The sequence below is a fragment of the Oreochromis niloticus genome, linkage group LG10 (genome assembly GCF_001858045.2).
Source record: "Oreochromis niloticus isolate F11D_XX linkage group LG10, O_niloticus_UMD_NMBU, whole genome shotgun sequence".
NCBI classification, from domain to species: domain Eukaryota; kingdom Metazoa; phylum Chordata; class Actinopteri; order Cichliformes; family Cichlidae; genus Oreochromis; species Oreochromis niloticus.
In genome coordinates this window covers 11713187-11736306 of record NC_031975.2, presented here as the reverse complement: position 1 = coordinate 11736306, position 23120 = coordinate 11713187, and the positions used below count along the sequence as shown (strand labels likewise).

Here is a 23120-nt window from a genome sequence, read left to right as displayed (position 1 = left end):
TCATTTTATTTTATTATTATATTTTTTCAAGGCAAATCAAAGTAAATCCCGGTCAGGGCCCGACGGACACTGACAAGCGCTTCTTTTCTCACCCAGCCCCGCCGAGCAGACAGCTGACAGACGGTTATACAGAGAGGACTGAAAACTTTCATGGGTATCGATCTCTTCTGGTTTAGTCGATACAACATTTAACATAAAACAACATAAAAACGCTTTCGACGTCCAATCCTCGAAAATTCGGCTTCGTTTTTTTCTACTTTATTTAGCCCAAATTCACAGACTTCTAGAAGACCTCGAAGGGCTTTGAAATGCGAAAGCCTCTAAATTCACATGTTGATCTGCATATGGAAAAATATCGCCTTAAAAATCCATCAACAACATTCGCTACACCTAAAGAAAAGCTTTTCAAAAATCGACAGCACGCTGCGGTGCCTGTAGAAATACTCGTAACTCAGAAATGAATTAAACTCCTAATTCGCCACTTTTATACAGACTGAATTATTGTTATGACAATTTTATCAATGAAAAAGAAAACCTACCGTGATTTTTAAGAAGTTACATCGTTTCCTTTTCTCATACATTTAGAACAGCTCGCTGTCATGAACTGAGACGTTAAACAGTAAAAACAGTTTTATTTTGATTCATAAACGGGGAAACTGTCGTTCTCTAACATGGCTTCAGACAAATATGTTGTTGTAAAGTTAAACAGGGAGCAGGTGTTTAAGCTGCTGACTCTTCTGGTGGAGTCAGCTGTCCAATGAGCCGCTGATAGTCACACTGTGGAGGAGCATGGTGTGAAGTCTGAACAAGCTTCTTACTGGCATCAAGAGACATCAGGACCTTTGAATGAATGCAAAAAAAGCAATAATCTAAAAAAATCAATAAATGTGTGATTCAAAGTGTGTTACTGACTTGTGAAAGATTAAACAGTGAACAAATTTATCTAAAGGACAGAACAAGCTCTGAGCGTAAGAGCACAGCTTTAAATTCAATACCAGGAGGTGTGAACTGTTTTCTGATTTTCTAATTAAAAAGTAAAATGTAACTTTTTCAAAAGCACCAAATTCTCTAAACAGAGATTGTTTTATTGTAATGTGAGCATGTGCCCTGCTGTGACCTGCTCCTTACCTGACGCATGGCATCCTGCTGGCTGTACAGGTATAAAGATCCTATGGCAGCTTTTCTCACTGCACTATGGGAATCTGTGCATGCAGTTCTTAGAAGTAAGCCGGGCACATTTTCCTCCAGCAACAAGGATACAGCTCCATCAACATTTAGCAGGTTTCCCAGGGCAGCGCAGCAGTGACGACGTGTGAGGGCATCAGGATCACAGATTAGAGATACCAGCATGGCCACGGTCCTCCTGGCTTCATGTGTCCACCTCCTCTCCACCACCTCCTCCATTCTCTGCTCTCTTATTGTTTCCAAATCACTTGCTGCCTCAATATCTGAATACCTCTGTTTATTTTGATGCTTTCCTGTGCAGCATCTCCCTCTATATATCCCCTTCTCATTGGATCTATCCATATGCAGCCCAGCTGCAATACAGCCTAACCAGTTCCCAACTGACCGGCAAGCAACCTGCCGGACAGGCACGCAAGAATCATTAAGACAGTTTATCATGGCTTTGAAAATGTCAGGTTGGAGGGTGTGTTGTGTGAGAGGCCTGAATGGATCCAAATTTCCTAAAAATCTACACGTGGCAGCCCTGATCTGCTCATTCGAGTGAGCCAGTGCATGTTGCAGCACTGAGGTTTCTACATAAAGCTGAAAGGGACAGGAGGGACAACGGGCTATGCAAGACAATAGAGTGAGGAGCTCCAGAGCGGCTTCCCACAGAATTTCCAGCTGCAGGAGTTTGAGGAGCAGAGAGCTGGCAGTTCTGGTTGGACGACTCTGACGGCTGGAGGCAGGGAGCTGATCGTCCCAGGATGGCGAGAAAAAGCAAGAAGCTGCTTTTGTGAGGTGGTCAATTGAGTGGGGGGGATCACACAGGAGCAAGCGGCTCAGAAGGGAAAGAGGCAGCTCCAGTAGCTGAAGAGGAAGGGTTTGAATTACCTGCCAAAGCACAAAAAGAAAATTCCTAAAATCACACAGACAACTCGTCATACATCAAACAGGCAACAACAAACAACAACACTGCTCTCAAAAAAGTACAGACACATCCAGGTGTACAGTACTGCATGCCAGACACAAAACTAGTGCAAGAATTATCCTGTGTTGCATCAGAGAATTATGTTTGTCGGCGAGGTCTTTATTGGAGCAAAATAAGGCCCTAACCTGCAGGAGGCTTGTAACAATACCACAGCTGTCATACAACTGGAGAACCGTGGACATGGTGTGTGGAGGCAGGTCCAGGGCGAATGGAAAACATAACAAGTGGCAGCTCAGTGTGGATAAAGTGTTGTGACTCAGATCCAACCTGGGTCTCCCAGGATTGCCCTTGGCAAACAAATGAAGACTGTAGGGTATAAAAGATGCTACTGTTAGCTCCTGGCATTGTAGCTGACTTGTAATACAAATTCAAATGTAGTTTAATTAAAACATCTCAACACTAACCACTCGGTGCCCAGCAGGCGGCCGAGAGCGTACACACATTCTGATCCAACATCACAAAACAGAGGAATGCACAAACGTGGATCTTTGGTGAAGACAAACAGCAAAGCAGAGAGCAAGAAATACAGCCCTGTAACAGACACACACAAAGAAGCAAGGTTTGCTTTTTTCATTAGAAGTGTTTTAAAATGTCATGGGTTTCATAGGATGAGTATAATTACCATTTGCTGAACAGAAGTCAGAGTCTGATGTTGCACCTTCTAGGGAAGCACCGATCTTTTTCCACAGATTCAGGAAGAAAACTGGATTTAAACCCGAGGGCAAAGGGCCATTCTCATGCTGTTTAAACAAGAAAGCACAGACATTTAGTACAGATATGTTGCTAATATCCACTCATTTACATGTTAACCAAATTTCATCTGCAGTCTGACCTCATTAAGTGCATCTAGGAACAAAGACAGCAGGCCATCACAGAGTCCCCAACCAGAGGGTGGAGAAATGTGGGGCTGATAATGTAGAAAAATAAATGGTTCACACATTTTCAGATCCCTTTAAGCTTTCATATTACTGCCAGGTTTACATGAGCTCAGTACCTCACATGGGTCCAAGACCAGAGTTTTCAGCAAGCATATTAGATGCTCCACATCAACTTCGACATCAACATTGTGTTGTGTGAAGAGAGACAAAACACTAGCAGCCAGAGGCTAAAAGACAGATAACCAAGTGTTTCACACAACAGACCAGCTCAATGCATATCAAAAAGCTACAGACACAGAATATTATATGTAAAACATGCTGAACATGGCTGATGCTGTTGAAATATGTCAGTGGGTACTCACGACCAGACGACTGAGATTTGGTTGACTAAGAATTGTTTTGAAGGACTTGGTGAACTCTTCCAGGCTAAAGTGTGAGAAGCAGATGGTGAGCTGCCATAGTTGGAATCTCGTGTGTAAGCACTGAGTATTTCACAAATGAACAAAGTCAGTTTCAGCGAGGGAAAAAAAGACTCATCAAACCTTTGTTCTTGTTCCACCCAGGCACAGTTCTTCTCCCAGTAGATCAGGATCACTGTGATCATTTCTTGAAGGACGGGGATACTCTGCTGGTGCTGAACAGGTTACAAAGTACAAAATAAGTGAGAGACAGTGTTGCAGGATCAATTCATTGTGAAACACTGTTTCAATCCAGAGTAGCAACCTTAATGAAATCTGAGCTTTCTACAGTATCCTGGATCAGGCCAAAGAGGACGCAGGGTAGTCCAAGTTCACGGCCAACATGATTCAACTTCTCAACCTCGGCCATCACTAGCAGATTATGTAGGACCCTCATTGGTTGCTGAATCTGCTGAACTTCTTTTACCACGCCTCCTTTTAGCTGCCCAAACAAAGAAAAAAAGGAGTAGATGCAAAACTGTTTTGAAGAAGAAAAAATTCACGCCGAGTGAAACGCTGAAACATTACCTGAGCTTTAAATGCCTGGATCTTGGATTTAATTTGAGATATAATTATGCTGTAATCTAAGATCTCTCTCGTTTGTCTGCTGGGATCGGATAGTTCGGCCAGATTCTCCCAGTATTCCTTGTTGTTTACATCCTGAAAGAACAAGAAATGACTGAGTGTCAGGTATATATTAATTTAAGAAAGCAAGTTTGGGTTTTTTTGTGTTATCAAAGCAGATCCTCTACTGACAGAGAATATGTAAATAATTTCTAATGAGCGGAAAAGGCAGCTGTCTCTGACCTGCAATTGCAGTGAGGTGTGGCTTTCCTCCCTGCATCTCCGCACAAGTCGCGGCCCGATCTCTATAGAGGGAAATTCCCGTTCGTAGTCTATGCTTATCTGACCCCTGTAGAGAAAGGAACTATAAACACATTTGTTTAAAATAGCATAACTCATCGTTACTTTGAACCTTCATTAACACCTGTGCTTTGATGTTGAGCTAGCTTGAATCTTCGGTCCGAGGCTTTGATTAGCAGCCATCATATCCAGCTGACCCGAGATGACAGAAACATCGCCACGAGAGGGCTTGGGATTGCACACTCTAGGGGACATTGCTGCTGCCATCGCACCATTTTCCCTTCCATCCTTATTTTTCTGTCAGTGCACACAATAGAGGTTTAGGGCCCTCCGCTGATCTCACCATACAAACTTTTACAAATAATAAAATGATCACAATTACTGATTACTTACTTTGGCACTGTCACTTCCTGGTGGTTTCCTCTTATTACAGTTTTCTGTTTGTTCCCTGACCTTTCGCAGCAATCTGCTTTCTGCAGAAGCTGGTACAGTCTTCTCTGCCACTTGCTGGAGTTTCAACGCCAGCATGTCAGGGCTGGGTGTGACAGTCAAGGGCCTGGACACATTTGTGGCTGGCAAAACTGCAAACACATCACATGGGAATAAAATCATGACTGTCAGACATGAGAATGTGTCATTTACATTTGAAAGCTTTCTACTTCAGGAGTTTTAATAATCACCTAGAACACCATCAGCAACAAAGGGATGGTACAAGAGGTCAGGCCATGACAACCGTTTCTGGGGGTCTTTGGTCAACAAGCCTTTCAGGAAGCTCTGCAAAGAAATCATCGGATAGTAATAATACAGAAGACTGTGCATTAGGAAACAATTTGTGTTAGATTTGTCTCCAAGAAACCCTTCAAGGGACTCATAATTGCAACATAATCTTTTACAGGCTTAACATTTTCCAGCTAGCCTTGCTAGGATATATTGAAGATTTTGGCTTCAATCTAATATAACACAAGGTGAGTAAAGTGTAGCTTTACTGTACCGTGCAAGTGCTGCTCATGGTTTCTGGCCATTTCACTTGGTCTTTCACAATGAGTTGCACTAGTTTGAAGATGGAGTTCGTGTAGAACGGAGGCGCCCCCGTGTGGAGCTCATAAAGGATGCATCCCAAAGACCAGAGATCAGCAGTGTGGTCATATGGTTTCTCCTCCACCAGCTCAGGGGACATGTACAGCGGCGTTCCCTTGATAGAAGTCAGCACTAAGGTGGAGACGCTCATCGCTCTGGCAAACCTACAGCAAGATTGCATCATGTCATTTATTCTTTTAGAAACGATTGAAACTTTTTTCTTTACAACTATCAACATACCCAAAGTCACAGAGCTTCACCACACCGCTTTTTTCTAGCAGGATGTTTTGGGGTTTCATGTCACGGTGAAGAATGCGATGGGAATGTAAATAGTACAGAGCAGAGACCAGCTGGCAGGCAATCTCACGGACCTTGAAAGAAGGGAAGACTCGTTTAATAACGTAACATTAAATAAAGCTTCACATCTGATGCAATTGTGTAAAAACAGTGAAAACCTGGCTCTCTGGTAAGTTTCCATCATCCTCAAGGATCTGGAACAACTGGCCCTCTGCGTACTCAGTGACAATCACAACCTGTCATTAACATATATAGGGGGTTATAATGATCATGGGATTATGTAAAGATAATAAGCTGACAGCGACTTATTTGAGAGTTTTGAGAAAATGGGAGAATACCTCAGTTTCAGTCTCAAAACTGTCAAAGAGCTGGACAATATTGGGATGCCGAAGGTCCCTCATAATTTCAATTTCCCTTTTGAGACTTCGTAGCTGGTTTTCAGAGCGACCCAGCTTTGGCATGAACTTAAGAGCCACCACCTCATGGGACAAAGATGAAGAGACGATGTGAAGCAGTGTCGTTAAACAAACAGGAAACTAAACTGTGCTCCTGTAGATGCTTACCATGCCACTACCCTTTCTCCTTCCCTTGTAAACCCGTCCAAATGAGCCCTCTCCCACCAGCGACAAAACGTGATACGAGTTCATTTCGGCGGCAGCTGGTTCGTTAGAGCCAAAAAATCCCCGTAACTTTCAAACTGTGACCATTGGTAAATTATTGCTCTTATTAAAATAGACGCTTGGATATAAAATTTTTCACTTTTTAACTTTAAAACTCACAACTTATGACGGGTAGCAGAGGTTACTCTTCAGTAGTGTTTTTTTTTTTTTCGGTGTGCGGGGTGTCAACGAATAGCACAGACGATTGCCAGTTTAGCTGCCGATTCAAAAAAGTGACGCAGAACATATAACAAAGTGTGATAAGTCGTCCGTATACACCCAGTATTCAAATATGCGACTTTTTTTTCGCTTATTTTAACAGCAAACGTGGTTTTCAACTGTTTTAACGATAGAATGCCAAAATCAAGACCGGCTTTTGTGCGGACAACTTAAAAGCAGGGGTCCTCAGTCTAGCAACGGCAGCTGCGTTCATAGCAACCACGTCGCAAACAGAGCTGAACCTTAAATAAAACCCTAACCCTTCCCTAGAGTATTATTACTATTTTTCACCCGTGTTGGTACCATAGTAGAAACTTTATACCACAAATTATTATAAATATATAATAAATCTTTATGGTTGAGCGTAAAGTCTGTCTGTAGATGCAAAGCTAATAGTAGACCAAAGTCACAATCATCATATTTACTACTACAGACGGATGAGATGAAGATTTCCACAGACTTTTACACGACAACACACAAAACTATTAATGATATTTAAGCTGTTAAATACGTGTATAAAGAGCACCGTTACTTCTTTTATCTATGTTTGACTAACAAAACTGAATTACATTAACTTTAGCTGCACTGTTTATATTAGAGCTCTGTGAGGTGTGTATAACGCATATAAAATGTATAATAGTAGGCTACAAAATATGTCTCACATAACAACTTTAATTCAAATGCTGATGCTTTTTGCAAATAAGATTTTAATCCGTAAAGAAATAATAAAGAACTATCATTTAGCAACAGCCCCCATCCTCCTGTACAGAAGTACTTATGCGCAAAAGCTGTAGCTGAGTAAAAATAATTAAAGTAGTTACTTTCTAACATTTTCTGGCAGTCTTAAAAGAATACCCTCGGACCCCCGCTATTGTTATTATTCTGTCCACAAGATGTCGTGTGTGATTCTCTCAGAAACGGACCTAATCGCAACATGGAGAAAAAGTGATGCTGAATCCTTACAACTTATAATCTTCCTCAGAGGAACTTCAGCTGCACTATGATAGAGGCTTGTGTCATCCCTTATTTAACCATGCCTGTTATTTTCCTGCTGCCAGGGATTTCTGCTGAATATGCATGTGACATTAAAGATTTTTATCCACTCCATGTGACCAAAAGCTAAAGATTTGATGGAGTAGTGGATTATGTGCAGGAGTCTGAGTGTAAAGTGCAAGATCTGCTAATTCATCATATTTTGTACGTTGTGACTTATTGATTGGGCTGTTTGATGAGTTTTAAGAGGCGGCCCCAAAAAAAAAGAAGAAAAAAAGGCTGAAGCTCATCCAATGAGCGCCTCGAAAGACTCCCCCCCCAGCAAAGAAAGGTTGTGTTTCCATATTTTTACACATGACCAAATGCATAAGCTCCACACAAGGCAGCAGTCGACTGAGCACACACGTGGAGAATGACCAGGAGGAGTTTTCTCTGAGTGGACTTGTACGACTTGCACTGTTTTAGAATCCTGCGCTTTGGATTATGCTCTTCATCCTGATCCTCTCGTCGCCGCCACTGAGCTTGTAGATTCTTCATCATTCTGATTTTCTTTCTTTCCCCCCCCGTTGGTCATTGCAATCTTTGATTAATGCAAACATCGTCATGTTTATCAGATCAACTTTTCTCCTTTACTTTGTGGTCTCACTCTTAAAGCTTGCTCGTTGCATGGAGAGTGAACTTTGCTTCCCGATTAGAATGAATAGTGATGAGAGTATGGATTCTGATAACGACGTGGATTTCCTTAATAGAAAATATGTCCTAAAGATTAAAGCTTTCCAGCAGGAATTAGTGATCGATTTACAGCGAGACTCTAATTTCATTGCCCCTTCCATCTCTAACCAAGGCGCATTGTGGCTCTCCGATACCGATGTTACCACTGACCTGACCCGGTGTTTTTATTCTGGATATGTGAACGCTGATCAGTACTCTTATGCCGCTCTCAGCCTCTGCAAAGGTGTGCAAGGTGCATTTGGCTTCCACGGCTGGGAATATTTTATCAGTCCGGTACAAAATGACACCAGAAGCGCAGAGAGCGCGCACATCGTCCGGCGCAGAGCCAGCAACAACCTGAAGCCCAGCTCTACCTCCAGGTGCGCAGTGGACAGCGACATAAGCCTCCAGGCTGCGCAGTCCTTGGAGAAATACAAGCGACTGGCAGACCACAGCAATGTGACCGAAACGATGCTGAAGAGGATGGGGAGAGCCAAAAGGTTCGCCTCAATCCCCAGATACGTGGAAACGCTTGTTGTGGCGGACGAGTCCATGGCGAAATTCCACGGAGATGACTTAAAGCACTACCTCTTGACACTGATGGCAGTGGCAGCGAAGCTCTACAAGCATCCCAGCATCCTCAACTCCATCAGCATTACAGTTGTGAAGATCATGGTTATATCCGAGGAGGACAAAGGACTCAAGGTGTCCGGGAACGCAGCCATGACGCTACGGAACTTTTGCACTTGGCAAAAAAAGATGAACAAAAACAACGACAAGCATCCCGAGTACTGGGACACAGCTATTCTTTTCACCAGACAGGTAAAGAAAACTTTTAGTATCGTTTATGTTACACATGTTTGGGGTAAAACCAGAGCGGGATATGTACTGAAAGCGCAATTACGCACAGAAAACGTAAATGTTTGTTTTTCGCACATGTATTGCGTCACCTTAATGAGTGACATACTGTAAAGAAACCTCTGATCTTGAGAAGGAAAATGTGCAATGTACTCTTATAACTTTGTGATAAGTAAAACTCCAGTTGACGCGTTTTTGGTTTGCTCTGAAAACACTCTCCGCCTCTCATGAACTCAGGGAGCATGCAGGCAGTCCACCAATAGCATCACAGCTTTGACACCAAGGCTGGGTCACACAGAGCTGAACAGAGCACCAGACTTGATTGCTCGTCATAGATCCTCAGAGGGCAGTTTTATAGACTTGCAAACCACCTCTGACTTCTCCCTGCACTCCCAAATATTTGCAAGATGACACAAGGTCAGAGATGAAGTCATTGCTCACATTCATTGGTCAGTGTGATGTATGCGCTTCCATTACCACTGTGAAAACTTGCAATAAAGTTGACAAGTCAGCCCAGCTGATTTAGTTACAGTGAAAGTGTTTAGCTTGCAGTCACAAGGTCGTCTTAAAACCTGTGTTATCAGAGTTATGGTAACATAATAAGGTACTATTCTGTCAGCCTTAGTAGCACATAATGATAAATAAACTATTGCTTGTTATACCTGCAAATTTACTGAACATAATGAGCGTCAGTGCCCTTGGGGATGTACTGTGTGGATGTGTTATTTTTCTCAGCTGTTCCCATTCTGCTGCAGCTGCCTGCTCCTCATTAAACAGGCCCCTGAAGGGATGGGATGGAGGGACTGAGGGTAGTGGCGGTGGGGTCCTTCGTGGATGTCAGAGTTACATGCCTGCATGTTTTTGACTCACCTGTTCGCTCTATATCTGAAACAAACTCCTCCACATCAGCAGCTGGACTGCATCTTTCCCTGGCAATTCTTCAGTCTGTCACATGCTTCCTCCTCCATTTCTTTTGCCATGGTGGTTCTGCACAAGTTTTTACAGTATGTCCTAGCTGTATGTCGACAGCTTAAAGACGGTCAGCATTTTCCATAAAAGTGTTCCAAAAACAAGGGTGTTACTGGGTTCTTTACTTAAAATGCAAAGCTGATGTTATAAACTCTGCAGCCACTTGACACGACCCAAGTCAGCTTTACTGGCTTCTCATGGAGAGTCACAAGGATGTAATTTACTATATAAAGCAAAAAGACAGGCATTGAGCAATCAAAGGTTTGGTGAAGTGTAACAAGTGCAGGGATTCAGAAAAAAGCCTCCTTTTAACACAGCAGGTTGAACAAAGAATTCTCACCTCTAACCACTGTGTGTTGAACAACAGATTCCTGGTGTAATATCACATATAAAGTGCACACAAAACAAAACATTGAGTTTATGAGCGAATGCTAACATAGCGTACAAATGAAAAGTCTAAACAGTGGCTTGTGGTGCTTAAACTTTCTTTACAGCACCATCCAACCAAACTCATGCTCAACATCAGGAATCTAGAGCATACAGGCCTTCACTGACCTTTTACAGTCAGTTTCATATTGAATCTATTAGCATAATCACTGTTTCCTGAAGCAATAAATAAAACTGTGGGGTTTGCAAACATGTACCTAACAAGCTCTAAACATTTCAAGGTCTAAGATCTCCATTGTACTGCATGAGAGGCCTTTACTGATCATGAGATTGCAGTTAAACCTGTCAGGCTTTGTTCACTGCAATTAGATTGACATATACTTTTTCCTTTTTTATTTTCTTCTCAATTTACGCCTAAGAAGTTTCCCCTCTTAAACTCAAGCACATCTAATATATATCAGTTTCAGATAAAACAAGGATTCTGCTGACATGTCTGCTAACAATTCTGCCACATCATGACACAGTGACTTTAAGTCTGTCCAATTAGTGAGTAGTATTTTCCTTTGTTTACTACAGTTTTTAACAGATATTTCAAAGTCCATTCGTTCTCCACTTAACACCAGCCCATTGTGTAATTTTGTAGGTTTTATGAAGACCAACTCTGTGTTGTCCGGAGGCAACTGCGGTTGTCCCGAAACAGTATAGTCAGCGTGATTTTTGTGCAAAGAATGCCGCAAAGTGCGCTCCGGTTCCTTAAGTTGCACAGAATGTTTATTGTACGAGAGCAGCCAAAAGATAAAATCTGACCATAAATCTGCTAGAATGCAAGTTCCCCCGGGGAGAGAGGAGGTGACTGTACTTTAGCTCACAGCTTGTTTGCCTTTTCTTACATGATAGATAATGGGCTGAGAAAGAAAAGAGCTCACCAAAGAATGTCCAGATGTCATAAACTCGGCCCGGGATACTGCTGCATCAGACCTATAAAACTCTGAGAAGCACCTTTTTCAAAGCTTTTGAATATTGTTTCCAAAGCACAAACAGGTAACAGGCTGGACGGGATTTAAAAGCAATAAAATCTGTACACAAAACAAAATGGAAATTTTAGTCTGCTGAGGTAAGTATTGTTTTTCTATTCTTTTTTTTTTTAATTCGCAGGAACACCAAAATTGCAAAGACAGATGACAGATGTGGGAAGTAGGTCATAGCAAACAACAAACTCATTGACTTGGGTGTTTCTTCTCCCCTGTTCATCTTGCAGTTCTTCTATTTTTTTTTTTTTTACTGAAATGGCCCAAACTTTCAGATGTCCTCCAAGCACATGAGGACATCTGGATTAGATTTGCACTGGTGTACAATTGTGGTTTTGTGGTTTATTCTAGGAATGATTTGTCATAGCACTCGAGGTCTTCACTTGGCCCCGTGTTTAATGGTTACATTAAGCACGGCGGAGGATTGCAGGGGCTGCGGGAGACTTAACTGGTGTTTTATCTGTAATAGCTGACCACCACTGGTTTTCTGTGTTTTGGGGTATGTAGGGACAGTGCTGTTTAGGGAACAGGCAGATGGGTGGTTCTTTGCAGCGGTTACTGCCGAAGTTGTCCTGTGATTAGGAGGTTCAGCTCCAAATGCATACTCGCTAAGACTGGATTTTAAAACCTGTGGTAGAGAAATAGGTCATCTGGAAACTCTGCTCTGGCATGGAAATGTTATGGTTGGGGTTATTTAAATTACCTCATAGGAGAAGGTGTGCTCTAAACACTGTTTCCCACTAAAAAGATTTAAAGACTGGGTGGTGGAAAGCAGCGCTTGACACGACTGAATAATTTCCCAATTTCTTAAAAGCAGATCTTGCTGCGATGACATCAAGACAACATAAAAGATAATTTAATAATTGTACTTTCATAAACTGGACATGATTTCAATCGGCCCAATAGCATCACACCCAGACAAGTTAATTGCCGACGTCTGGGAACAAGGTGACATCACCACAAAAAAGCCAGACAGGGCAAGAATGAGGATAAGCTGCAGTCCAGTTTCAAACAAACTCCAATCATCTCTGAGAAAGAAAAATGCAGACCAATAACCCAAACTGTCTGAGGTCACGCTGATCACTTGAAAATAAATGTCTTGTTACAATAACCTTTATTTAGCTGTGTCACACTTTCCCATAACACTGCAAATAACTCAGTAGGAGCCATTCTTTGATAATCGACAGAAATCATTGTCTAATTTAGCTACAACTGGATTTTATGTTATCTTAAAAATACATCTAATGCCATTATCAAAACAAAGTGGAGAGTCTTAGGCCGCTGTGCTGTTTAAATGTTTGGCCCACAGTTGTTACCACTTTGATTTACTGTTAATCCGCTGCAGCTCATTTTGTTTCTCAGCATCACATATCAAAGACCAATAACGTCTTTTTTTCTAGTGTACTGAACAAAGTTGCCAACAAAGCTGCTAAAAACACAAATATGTTGACCTTAAACAGCACTTACTTCTTGTTGTGTAAAATAGGGAGCTAAAGTATGCTAAGGGGTTTTTAACTCAATGAAAAAGGTGTTAATATGTCAGCTGTACATTTATAAATAGTACCAACTACCCAGAAGTGACTAATACAATAAAAGAAGACAAAATTGTAACTCTCTTTGTGTTTCTGTGTCCGAGACACTTAGCTTGGCTAGCCTCGAGCACCATTGTGATTCAGACTTCGGTTAAGAGGAAGGATGGATGCAAGCCCATGTTTGACTTTGCCTTTAGCTGTCATTGTTTCAGATGTAATCATGCTAATGTCTTTTTTCATCCAGGACCTCTGCGGGGCCTCCACCTGTGACACACTTGGCATGGCAGATGTTGGCACCATGTGCGACCCCAAGAGGAGCTGCTCTGTAATCGAAGACGACGGCCTTCCTTCAGCTTTCACCACTGCTCATGAGCTCGGTATGCTCCGTCGACGTCATCCTTCATTCAGTCCACATTAATATCTCAGTGTCCCTGAAAGTGTATATGCATAATCACAGTCTGTGCACTCATGAAAGACATCTGAGATCTCACTCCCTCTCCACAGGGCATGTGTTCAACATGCCACATGACAATGTGAGATCCTGTGAGGACCTGTTCGGAAAAATGCTGGAGAACCACATGATGTCACCCACACTAATTCAGATCAACCGTACCAGCCCCTGGTCCCCCTGCAGTGCCGCAATCGTCACTGAATTTCTGGATGGCGGGCATGGTGAGTTCTCTTGACCTCTGACCTCAGTGTTTCCAACCTGAAAGCAGTCTCATAGCATCCTTGAAAAGGTCGAAAGCCAGAGTTAGATACATAGTTGTAAAGAATCTTGAAGCAGTAATGACTTACAAACATATAGCAAGGCATTGTCCTCACTGTGTTGGTCACATGGTGCTGTCTGTTCACAGCTGTGTTTTGTTCAAATCACAACCATGCTTTTGTTTTTGAAGAGCAAGCCCTGATTCCAAACATTACTGAAATCATTTTTGGATAAATGCAAGCGAGAGAATGGATTAATTTCAATATCCACCTTTGCTTGATTTCTCACATCTGCCAAACCTCTCTTATAAAAAAGGCTTGCAATAGCCAAGAAGAAACTCATTCATTTGGATGCAGATTGTTTGCCAAACAGGACAGACCACAGCACTTGGCCTTGGAGCAATTCTAAACTTTTATTTTAAAACTGCCCCCACATCTGTCCCAAATTACAGGCCTTTTTTTCTGGGGAGAGTCACCACAGCGGTTTGGACCACTAAGTGTATCTGCATAATGTTTCCCATGCAGGTTTACTCCAAATAGACATTTTTTTGTTGTTGCTCCTCTCTATTCATTTTGGAAATAATCTGTGGACAAAAGTACTAGTTTAGAGGAAGATCTTTGACTTGACAGGGAGTGATTTCTGTGACAGCATCGTAACCTGGTTTCTCCTGGCCATCTGTCATAAATCTAAACTTCAAAAAGCAGTGGGATGGAAAAAGCATGTTGCCACATGCTTGTGGTAATTTTCATTCAGCGCTGTGTCCAGACCTATTTGTAACCTGTTTAAACACACACACACCACCAGCTATTGTTTCCATGATTGCTCTTTGGAGAGAGACTAGGAAGGAAGAGATGAGGTTCAGCTTATTTGGTGTAGAGTGATTTGTTTGTACAGCATTGCCTTATCTGATAATCAGTGTGTTTTCTGCTACATCTGTGGGATTGTTACCACCGTACCGCAGTTCGCTTATAATGTGCTGCGAATTCACCACAACATGAATGGCATAATAAACAGTTCAAGTGGGGGAACCCAGTTTTTCCAAGCACAGATTAATGTGTTTGTATGTGAAAATTCCCCATAAGAGTGCAAAGTTCTGCATGTTTCTGGGGGATAAAAAAACTTCTCCTGGAAACCTTTTTCATCCACTCATGTCGGCCTTTCGTGATTCCATTTTGCACCTACTTGCAAACTCTTCCTGATATTAGTCTGTATTTGTAGCTTCTGATGCCTTTGACCTTTGCAGCACTATCTAGTTGCATATCCTTTTAATCAATATTCTAGTCTAACTGCAAGTCATTCAACAAGGCTGGGATGGAAAATAAGAGGAGAGGCTTGTGGGTTTTTAGTGGGAGTTTGAGGAAGGGACTGGGGTGGGAATGACTGTGTGTGGTGTGCTCATGCAGAATTCTGTGTGTGTGGCATACATTACATATACTGCATCAAAGCCCAAATCACAAGGGCAATGACTGCTTCCTGTGCCCACCCACAATCCCACCCACCACAACACAACACGCAGAAAAAGCACACATTTAATGAAGAGGACCATATAAATATTTGAGAATAAACATAAACACATTGTTTTTCATTGTGCTTTTCATGCATTTGTGTATTTTGGTTGCATCTGTTATACCTGTGTGTCATAGAATAAGAAGGTCATACTGTGTCATTGTGTGGCTTACTGAATCTCCCTCTTCTTAGGTGATTGTTTGCTCGACCAGCCTCAGAAACCGCTAGTCCTGCCTGACACGCTGCCAGGATCATCCTACCACCTCGAACGCCAGTGTGAGCTCGCCTTCGGTGAAGGCTCCAAGCCTTGTCCCTTCATGCAGCCGCCATGCAGTCGTTTGTGGTGCACTGGAAAGTCCAGCGGACATTTGGTGTGTATGACTCGGCACTTTCCCTGGGCAGATGGCACTCGGTGTGGGGACGGACAGGTCTGCGACCGAGGAGTCTGCACTGACAAGCAGGTTCACAACTTGAAGGTAAGATTCATGCAGTTCTTTCTGTCAGCACATACCTTTATGAGGATATGAATAATGATAGTATTTATTTGCATTTTTATTAATGCATTCTTATTTCTAGGTGGACGGCCGCTGGGGTAAGTGGGGCCAGTTCAGTACCTGCTCACGCACATGTGGTGGTGGTGTCCAGCTGTCAAAGAGAGAGTGTAACAACCCAGTTCCATCAAATGGGGGTAAATACTGCCAAGGAGTTCGGGTCAAATATCGCTCTTGCAACCTGAACAGCTGCCCTGACACAGGTACAAATCTCTCAACACAAACAAGTATATCCAGTTACGTATTTAAGCTAGAGCAATCCCACCTCTCACCTTGTATGTCGTCCCTCCTTCTCTGTGTAGGTAAGACATACCGTGAAGAGCAGTGTGAGAGTAGCGGCCAGAGATTCAGCAGTAACCGTATCAGCCACTCTGTGGTGTGGATACCCAAGTACTCTGGAGTGTCCCTCAGTGACAGGTGCAAACTCATCTGCAGGGCTAATGGTACGGGCTACTTCAACGTCCTGGAATCAAAGGTAAGAATAAGGTGCACTCTAGAGATAGAAAATCTGATTGGCGATCAGTCAAAAGTCAAAATACATTAGCGCTTAAAATCCTTTTATTTTTAGAGGCAGCGATAGCAAAGAGAATATATTTCATCCAGCTGCCTCTGGTCTCTGAACAGAGCAGGGGAAAGAATGAAGGAGAGGAGGAGGAGGACAGTTTATCTTTTTCAGATAGCAGGGCGTAGAGTGAGCTTTTGCAGCAGTGAGACAGAGTTCGCACTTCAGTCCATCAAATCAGCTGAGAAGGAGCAGATAGGGAGAACTCAGGGGACACGTAGATCAGCTCAGCACAGGTCAGCTGGATGTTTTAACCACTGACTCACAGCTTTAAAAGTTAGCTGGCAGCAGGTTTTATGTAGAATTTAGTTTAAGACATGAGCTGAAGTCAATAGTTAAGGATGAAAAAAACCTTGCACACTTTTTCTATATCACATTTGGATACATACTGGAAATAGGGCCGATCTCAAAACATGCACTATACTATGACATTCTGGTGTGTACACTTACGAAGTCATGCAGGTAGTTTACCTGAAATTACAAATAGTTTATTGTATAAAAGGAATAAAAGGAACAAGTGAACTCATTTGTAACAGTTTTTCGATGTGTAACGCTTCGTGTGTTTTTACATCCAAGGTTGTTGATGGGACTCCATGTTCGCCAGATTCCACGGGAGTGTGTGTCCAGGGAAAGTGCATTAAGACCGGCTGTGACAGCAAAATTGGCTCCACTAAAAAGTTTGATAAGTGTGGAATCTGTGGAGGTGACAACAAGGGCTGCAAGAAAGTGTCTGGACTCTTCACAAAGCCTGTGTGAGTATCACTATGTCATCATGGGACGGGCTCTACAAAGCGTTGCTTAGGTCATTCTTTTTCCCCCACTCACTTCAACATAACTTTATCATTTTCGCTCCACTAGTACAAGCCCCCACTGACTCTAAAATGTTTTGGCTTGCAGGCATGGCTACAACTTCGTTGTCATGTTGCCAGTGGGTGCAGCCAATATAGACATCCGCCAGCGAGGCTACAAGGGAATGGTCAGTGATGATAACTACTTGGCCGTGAAGAACAGTGACGGCCATTACCTGCTCAATGGGAACTACATCGTGTCAGCTGGCGAGAAGGACATCTTTGTAAAGGGAAGCTTGCTGCGCTACAGTGGCACAGTCGGCCCTTCGGAGACCATACAGGCCACGAAGCCCTTGGGAGAAGCCCTGACGGTGGAGGTGCTGTGTGCAGGCAAGATGACACCTCCTCGCATCCGCTACTCCTTCTACCTCGCCCGTCAGGTGAAGGAAGACAAGAATCTGAAGAAGAATGAGAGGGTAAACTCTCAAAACAGTGTCCTGGATGAAGATAGTGTCAAGGAGAAAGACACAGATAGCCTAAAGATGTCTTACAAAAGGGAGGAACCCGTTATGGACAAGTGGGTTACCACAGGCTGGGATGATTGCTCCGTTTCCTGCGGCCGTGGGATCCAGAGGAGGATGGTGCAGTGTTTGAAACCAGACGGGAAGCCAGGGTGGAACTGTGACACTTCACAAAGACCTCCAGCCACCAGGGTTTGTGAAGGGCCATGTCCTGAGTGGTACATTGGGCAGTGGTCACCGTGCTCCAGAACCTGCGGGAAGGGCTTCAAGAGACGACCACTGCACTGCCAAAGCCAAACTGGGCATCTTCTCACAAGAGATCACTGCACTGGCGTTCGTAAACCACAGGAGCTGGACTTCTGTAACATGACGCCTTGCTAGTAACTTAAACCTATAAACGACACAAGTGTTTTTTTCTGTTTTAAAAGGGTGAATTGATTCCATCTGCAAGTATCTTTTGTATCTGTCAGACATGGATTTTTCCACTTGGGCTGTTAGAGGATGATGGACACCTGCTTGGAAGAATATCAAAGCTCAAACCTGGAAGATGAATGCTGGAAGATATCTTTCACTGCCACTTTGTTTAAGCATTATTCAGGAGTACATTTTATGGCAATACAAGATAATCAAGGTCAAATAAAATTTAGTTGAATTCCTTGTACTGTCAGCAGATACAGAATGTCCATTTGCAAGCAATCAATCTAGTTTACCTTTTGAGTCTGGAACCCATTTCATGTCATAATACTTTAACTGTGCAGGCTGCAGATTAGTGAAAGCTGTGGGTAGTTTACAAAACGCCTCCAGTCATTTTTCAAATAGCAACTATACCAAGAGTGACATGTATGAATAACAGCTGGACTAAAACATAGTTCCAAAATGTCTCACGCATGTTTTATCGGCCATCTTTTTTCCTTTTTTTTTGAATCACAAGGAATTTTAAAATCTTCCAACTGATTCTGAAATGAAACTGGTATAATTTTCATTGTTGTGTTAATACTTACTGTTTATTCCTACCACCACGCGTTTACAGTCTGGCAGTTAACTCCTGCAGTGGATCAAGACTGCTAATACTGTGACGTTTTAGGAGTAAAAATGCAAAACACACGATAGTCATGTAGCCAGGATTTCTTCAAAACGTGAACAGAGATCACCTTCGTTGTACACATCGTGTTTCACTTTAAGCTTGAATATGAAGTCACACTGACTAAACAACACAGGCCAGGAAACACTGACCTAAGATAGAGGCCTAGCCAGATACTATAAGCACGCAAATACACACAGACTGCATTGAGATCCTCTCTCTCGTGATCACTTCCTTTATTTGACCTCAGCGACAGTATTCGTAGTTCATAGTGTTCAGCCAGTCGTGAAGCCTGTTAAGTCATGCCTGTCTGGCACAGTTAGCACAGCTAATTTATTATCAATAAAACAATAAATCACAGAGAGAATGTGTTTTCCTGGATCCCCATCTTCTTATGGCCTCACAGCCTGAGCCAAGCTGTTCTGTCGACAGACTCGGAATCCTGTAATCCATTATGTTCTGTTTTATTTGAAGGGGTCACATTCACCAGTCCAACATCCGACTACAGGGTAAGTCTCATGTTAGTTGGCTGTTTTTTGTTTGTTTGTTTTTGAATCTGCTTTTGCACTTTGTACAGCAAAAGAAACCAATGACTTACACGGGCTGTACTGTATACTATGTATACATTTATTCAGCTCTGTGCAAAAAATAATGTAAATACTCTTTTTTTAAAAATCTTTTTTTACACAGGCATTTGTAATGGTCTTTGACACTAGTGTATTTATTCCAAAATAAAGTCATTACCGTTGTAACTGGTGCTTTGTTTTTCTTTTCTCAACTCTGTAGATATATAATGTCAATATCAGTCTTCATTCGGTGGCGGAAAGACATCCGCTTTTCACAATAGACTGTAAAAAGGTGGACATAGCCAAAGTCATCTTGCTTTTTTAGGGAAGGTGAATATTAGTCAGCTGCCTCTGGCTTCTAAGCAAGCTAGCAAGCTTATTCACAAAGGTGCATCCACAGACTCTGTGGGTGCATTACACAGGATCCCTATTAACTAGTGCTGCATGGGGCCTCTCTGTGTGGAGTTCTGTTCTCCCTGTCCCTGCTTCTGGCTTCCTCCCACAGTCCAAAGACATACACGAGATGAGATAATGTGATAATAAACTGGCTGTAGGTGTGAATGTTTGTCTGTCTCTGTGTTAGCCTTGCGACAGATTGGCGACTTGTCCAGGATGTACCGTGCCTCTTGCTGTATAACAGCTGAGATATGCTCCTGCGACCTTGAATTGGACACACAGAAGATGGATGGTAATATACAAAAAATATACAAAAAAAAGTATATATATATATATATATGTACAAAAGGCTAGGCTAGGCTGATAGCCTAATAGCCTAATAGCAGGCTATCAGCTTAGCCTAGCCCTTAAAGCTAGCCCTGAATTATACCTGAATGATAACTTTAATCCATAACAGAATTTAAATAAGTGACTTATAAAGCAACCTGAATACAGCTGTTAGCTAGAAAAGACTAAAACTATTATTTGTACCAAAGTGTAAATGTTTTTATATCTGTGGTAAATCTGAACACTTTAAAATGTGAGTCTATGAGCACTGACTTGCTTTTGGCTTCATTCTCTTTTTTTTCTTTTTTTATACCCTTGAGGTTTTCACTTGCTGTTCAAAGTATTTTTATAGATGACTTTTCTTAAACCTGCCATGATATTTTCAATGCACACATTATAAAAAATCTATCAATGCTTTAATCACGGGCACTTACAGGCTGTAATTAGTTCCTCACAGAAATGTCAGTGTGAATAAATGGAGACAAAACTTAGAGTGGTAAACATATTTTGAGGTCAGTATTCAAAGAGACTGAGGAGAAGAAGCAGCTGGAGTGTGGCCTAGAAAAAATGAACAATAGCCTACATTTATTCTCTGCTTCCTTTTTGCTCAAATCTCTGCATTAAAGCCTTTCTCTTATGTGTGCAGCTGCAGTAATTGTAAAGATGAGGTATTTGTGGCCATGTAGCATTTCAGTGTAGTCTATAAACCACTTTGTCATGCATTTGTTTTGCATTTAACATTTCAGACATGCAACTATGAATACTTTCCACTGGTCGTGCACTGATGCGAACCTGTTCACATTCTCTGTGACCGGTCCAAGAATGCAGCTGTGTTGCGAGGTGGAAATTTTGAATTGTGTGATTTTGGCAAGATGACTTATGCATGGCTAGCTGTCTGACTAGTCTAGAAAAAGGTCTGTGGGCGGTCTTGATTCCGATGTTTTTTTCCCCCCCTCTTTCCTTTTTTTTTTTACTTACTGAGAAAGAAGTGATAAGTCAAAGAAAAAAATTAGAGAAGTCTGACCTACATATGAACAGATAGAGGAAAGGCTGCCGGAGAGCCAATGGAAATATTTATTTCTTTCCCCAGCTGCCTCTTGCCTGGGTTTACAGTCATATCTAGTTGCAGTTTTCATGACTTTAATTGATTCAGACTCCTTATCAAACGGCTGTTTGGTTGTAAAAGTTTCTACCAAATTAAGCTTTTTATTTGGAAAAATCTATCTTAGAATTTGTGAGGCCTGTGTTATATTACAATTTAACACCATGGATTAATGGATGCAGTCCTTAAAGCAGTTTATATGGTACACACTCCGTGATGTTCACTTTTGTGGAAGAACAGAAACTTCCACAACAGGAATTCTGAGGTGATTAAATGAAGGGCATATTGTCACATGACTTAGATTCACAAGTTGCGTCCAAACCACTGGTCCTTATACGACCACTTGCTTTTGTTTTGGCTTAACATAGTGCAACTTAGTTGTGGGTTAATTGCCGTTATATGTTATAGTATAAGGTCAGATCTAAAAGGGAAAACAAAAGTAACAGTGTATACATACAGTTTTCTTGTATTTGAGTAAGCTGATAGATAGACCTCTACAAGAGATAAATCAGGAAATTTGGAAAGAGCAACATTTTTTGGAAAGACGTGGAAAGACATGGGCTACACTTCAAAATAAGGCAGTTAAGTTACTTTACCTTTTTTGTGTTAATTACTTTACATTAAAGTTCCATTTTTTCAACTAAATGTTACCATAGACTGTCAAAACTAGTCTGGGCTGCCAGACCATCACACTAGGACAACCATACACTGAGGTCAGTTTAGAATCAACAGTTTAGAATAACAATTACGTCTTTGGATAAATGGAGTACAGAAAAAAGCCACCTATCTATCTATCTATCTATCTATCTATCTATCTATCTATCTATCTATCTATCTATCTATCTATCTATCTATCTATCTATCTATCTATCTATCTATCTATCTATTCCCACTCACCCATGCGTGCCGTCTTTACCCTTCAAGTTCAGGTCCTCTACAGGGATCTTCTTCCTGGAATCTGCTGGAGCCACGTGCCCAGTTTAGGGGTCACTGTTCCAAATTCTCAAATAGTATCGTGACCACTGTTGCCTTCACCATCCACATGTCGAGCTCCTCTCTCTGCCCTTAGTATATCTCCCTAGCTTCTTGTGTTCCTTCTCTCTGATGTTGCTATTACTTGGTATGCAAATATTATATTTGCCAAGTTTACCAGTTCCTGCTAATATACTTTGTTTTATTTCTGCAAACAATTATTTCTTATTTCTGCTTCAGTCGCCACTGCTGCAAGACCTTGACGCTGAGCCACTAACTTTACTAGCTGTTACTTTATGTTCCTATGTTTTCTTTTTGTAATTCACCAAAGAAGGGTTAACCCACAATCTGTGAAAAAAATGTAAACTGGTAAAGGGCTCAGCATCTCTGTAAGTAATTAGGGTGAAGAGCCCATTGGCTTTTTTTTATGTGGCGTCTTTTGTCTGATCAGCAGCATATTTTTTTGTTTTTGCAGCAAGTGCTGAGTCAGATGGATAGCACACCACAAGCATTTTTAAAGAAGTCTCAGAGAAGTGCTTTGTACACAATCTGAATGTACACATTGAATGTGAATGGGTACATGGAAAGGCCCAATGAGCCTCATTAATGCTCATCTCTGAGGAGGTCTGCTGACTGCAGCAGAAAGCGGATCAGTGTGCAAACAATAGTGATGACAGAGCCGCAGCTGACCTCTGCTCATGGAAAACTATTCGAATGATTCAGCTAAGTGTGGCTGAGTTAAACTGCATGCCACGTTTGTGACACAGTCATGTAGATTATGTGGGTGCAGCATCATTAGCCAAAACTCACTGTCAAAAGTAGTTATGTGAAAATATCATTCAGTCTTTGCTGCCCCGCTGAACTAAATCTGAACTACACACCCACCAAAAAGTTAAAACTAGCTTTCAGAGATGCGGTTATTGAACCACGTTTTACTTCCTTGTCTATGGTACA

At 41.9% G+C, this 23120-nt stretch overlaps 2 protein-coding genes across 4 annotated transcripts; one reads left to right on the top strand and one right to left on the bottom strand.

Moving 5' to 3' along the window:
• Positions 1 to 615: 615 nt before the first annotated feature.
• Positions 616 to 6790, bottom strand: stk36 (serine/threonine kinase 36 (fused homolog, Drosophila)). 3 transcript variants are annotated; one of them, XM_025910966.1, is made up of 20 exons: positions 6293 to 6790; positions 6068 to 6208; positions 5888 to 5965; positions 5673 to 5803; positions 5347 to 5596; positions 5036 to 5129; positions 4749 to 4936; positions 4480 to 4652; positions 4299 to 4404; positions 4020 to 4151; positions 3757 to 3933; positions 3576 to 3667; positions 3396 to 3459; positions 3150 to 3260; positions 2988 to 3062; positions 2778 to 2895; positions 2560 to 2686; positions 2281 to 2461; positions 1129 to 2034; positions 616 to 840 (listed from the first exon to the last, which is right to left on the bottom strand). In XM_025910966.1, exons 1-20 carry the CDS (start codon positions 6374 to 6376, stop codon positions 721 to 723), a joined length of 3348 nt encoding a protein of 1115 aa, XP_025766751.1. In that variant the 5' UTR covers positions 6377 to 6790; the 3' UTR covers positions 616 to 720. The 3 variants fall into 3 exon arrangements, with proteins under 3 accessions (XP_025766751.1, XP_025766752.1, XP_019219366.1); XM_025910967.1 differs by having other exon boundaries at positions 1129 to 2058; positions 2778 to 2832; positions 6293 to 6788; XM_019363821.2 differs by having other exon boundaries at positions 1129 to 2058; positions 6293 to 6787.
• Positions 6791 to 7940: 1150 nt separating this feature from the next.
• adamts15a (ADAM metallopeptidase with thrombospondin type 1 motif, 15a) lies at positions 7941 to 19555 on the top strand. The gene is made up of 8 exons (XM_003446868.4): positions 7941 to 9133; positions 13330 to 13462; positions 13590 to 13757; positions 15493 to 15776; positions 15877 to 16054; positions 16154 to 16326; positions 16990 to 17165; positions 17311 to 19555. Exons 1-8 carry the CDS (start codon positions 8204 to 8206, stop codon positions 18101 to 18103), a joined length of 2835 nt encoding a protein of 944 aa, XP_003446916.1. The 5' UTR covers positions 7941 to 8203; the 3' UTR covers positions 18104 to 19555.
• The last annotated feature ends 3565 nt before the right edge of the window (positions 19556 to 23120 follow it).

What these genes read in the sequence shown, in the direction of transcription:
- stk36 (XM_019363821.2), bottom strand. Translation starts at nt 6,376, where the DNA reads ATGAACTCGTATCACGTTTTGTCGCTGGTGGGAGAGGGCTCATTTGGA. An exon ending in CAGGAAGTGACAGTGCCAAA is followed by an intron (nt 4,653 to 4,748) that starts GTAAGTAATCAG and finishes GTGCACTGACAG; the next exon opens with AAAAATAAGGATGGAAGGGA. An exon ending in CAAATCTCAGTCGTCTGGTC is followed by an intron (nt 3,261 to 3,395) that starts GTGAGTACCCAC and finishes TCTGTCTTTTAG; the next exon opens with CCTCTGGCTGCTAGTGTTTT.
- adamts15a (XM_003446868.4), top strand. Translation starts at nt 8,204, where the DNA reads ATGTTTATCAGATCAACTTTTCTCCTTTACTTTGTGGTCTCACTCTTA. An exon ending in TCAACGTCCTGGAATCAAAG is followed by an intron (nt 16,327 to 16,989) that starts GTAAGAATAAGG and finishes TTTACATCCAAG; the next exon opens with GTTGTTGATGGGACTCCATG. An exon ending in GGACTCTTCACAAAGCCTGT is followed by an intron (nt 17,166 to 17,310) that starts GTGAGTATCACT and finishes TTTGGCTTGCAG; the next exon opens with GCATGGCTACAACTTCGTTG.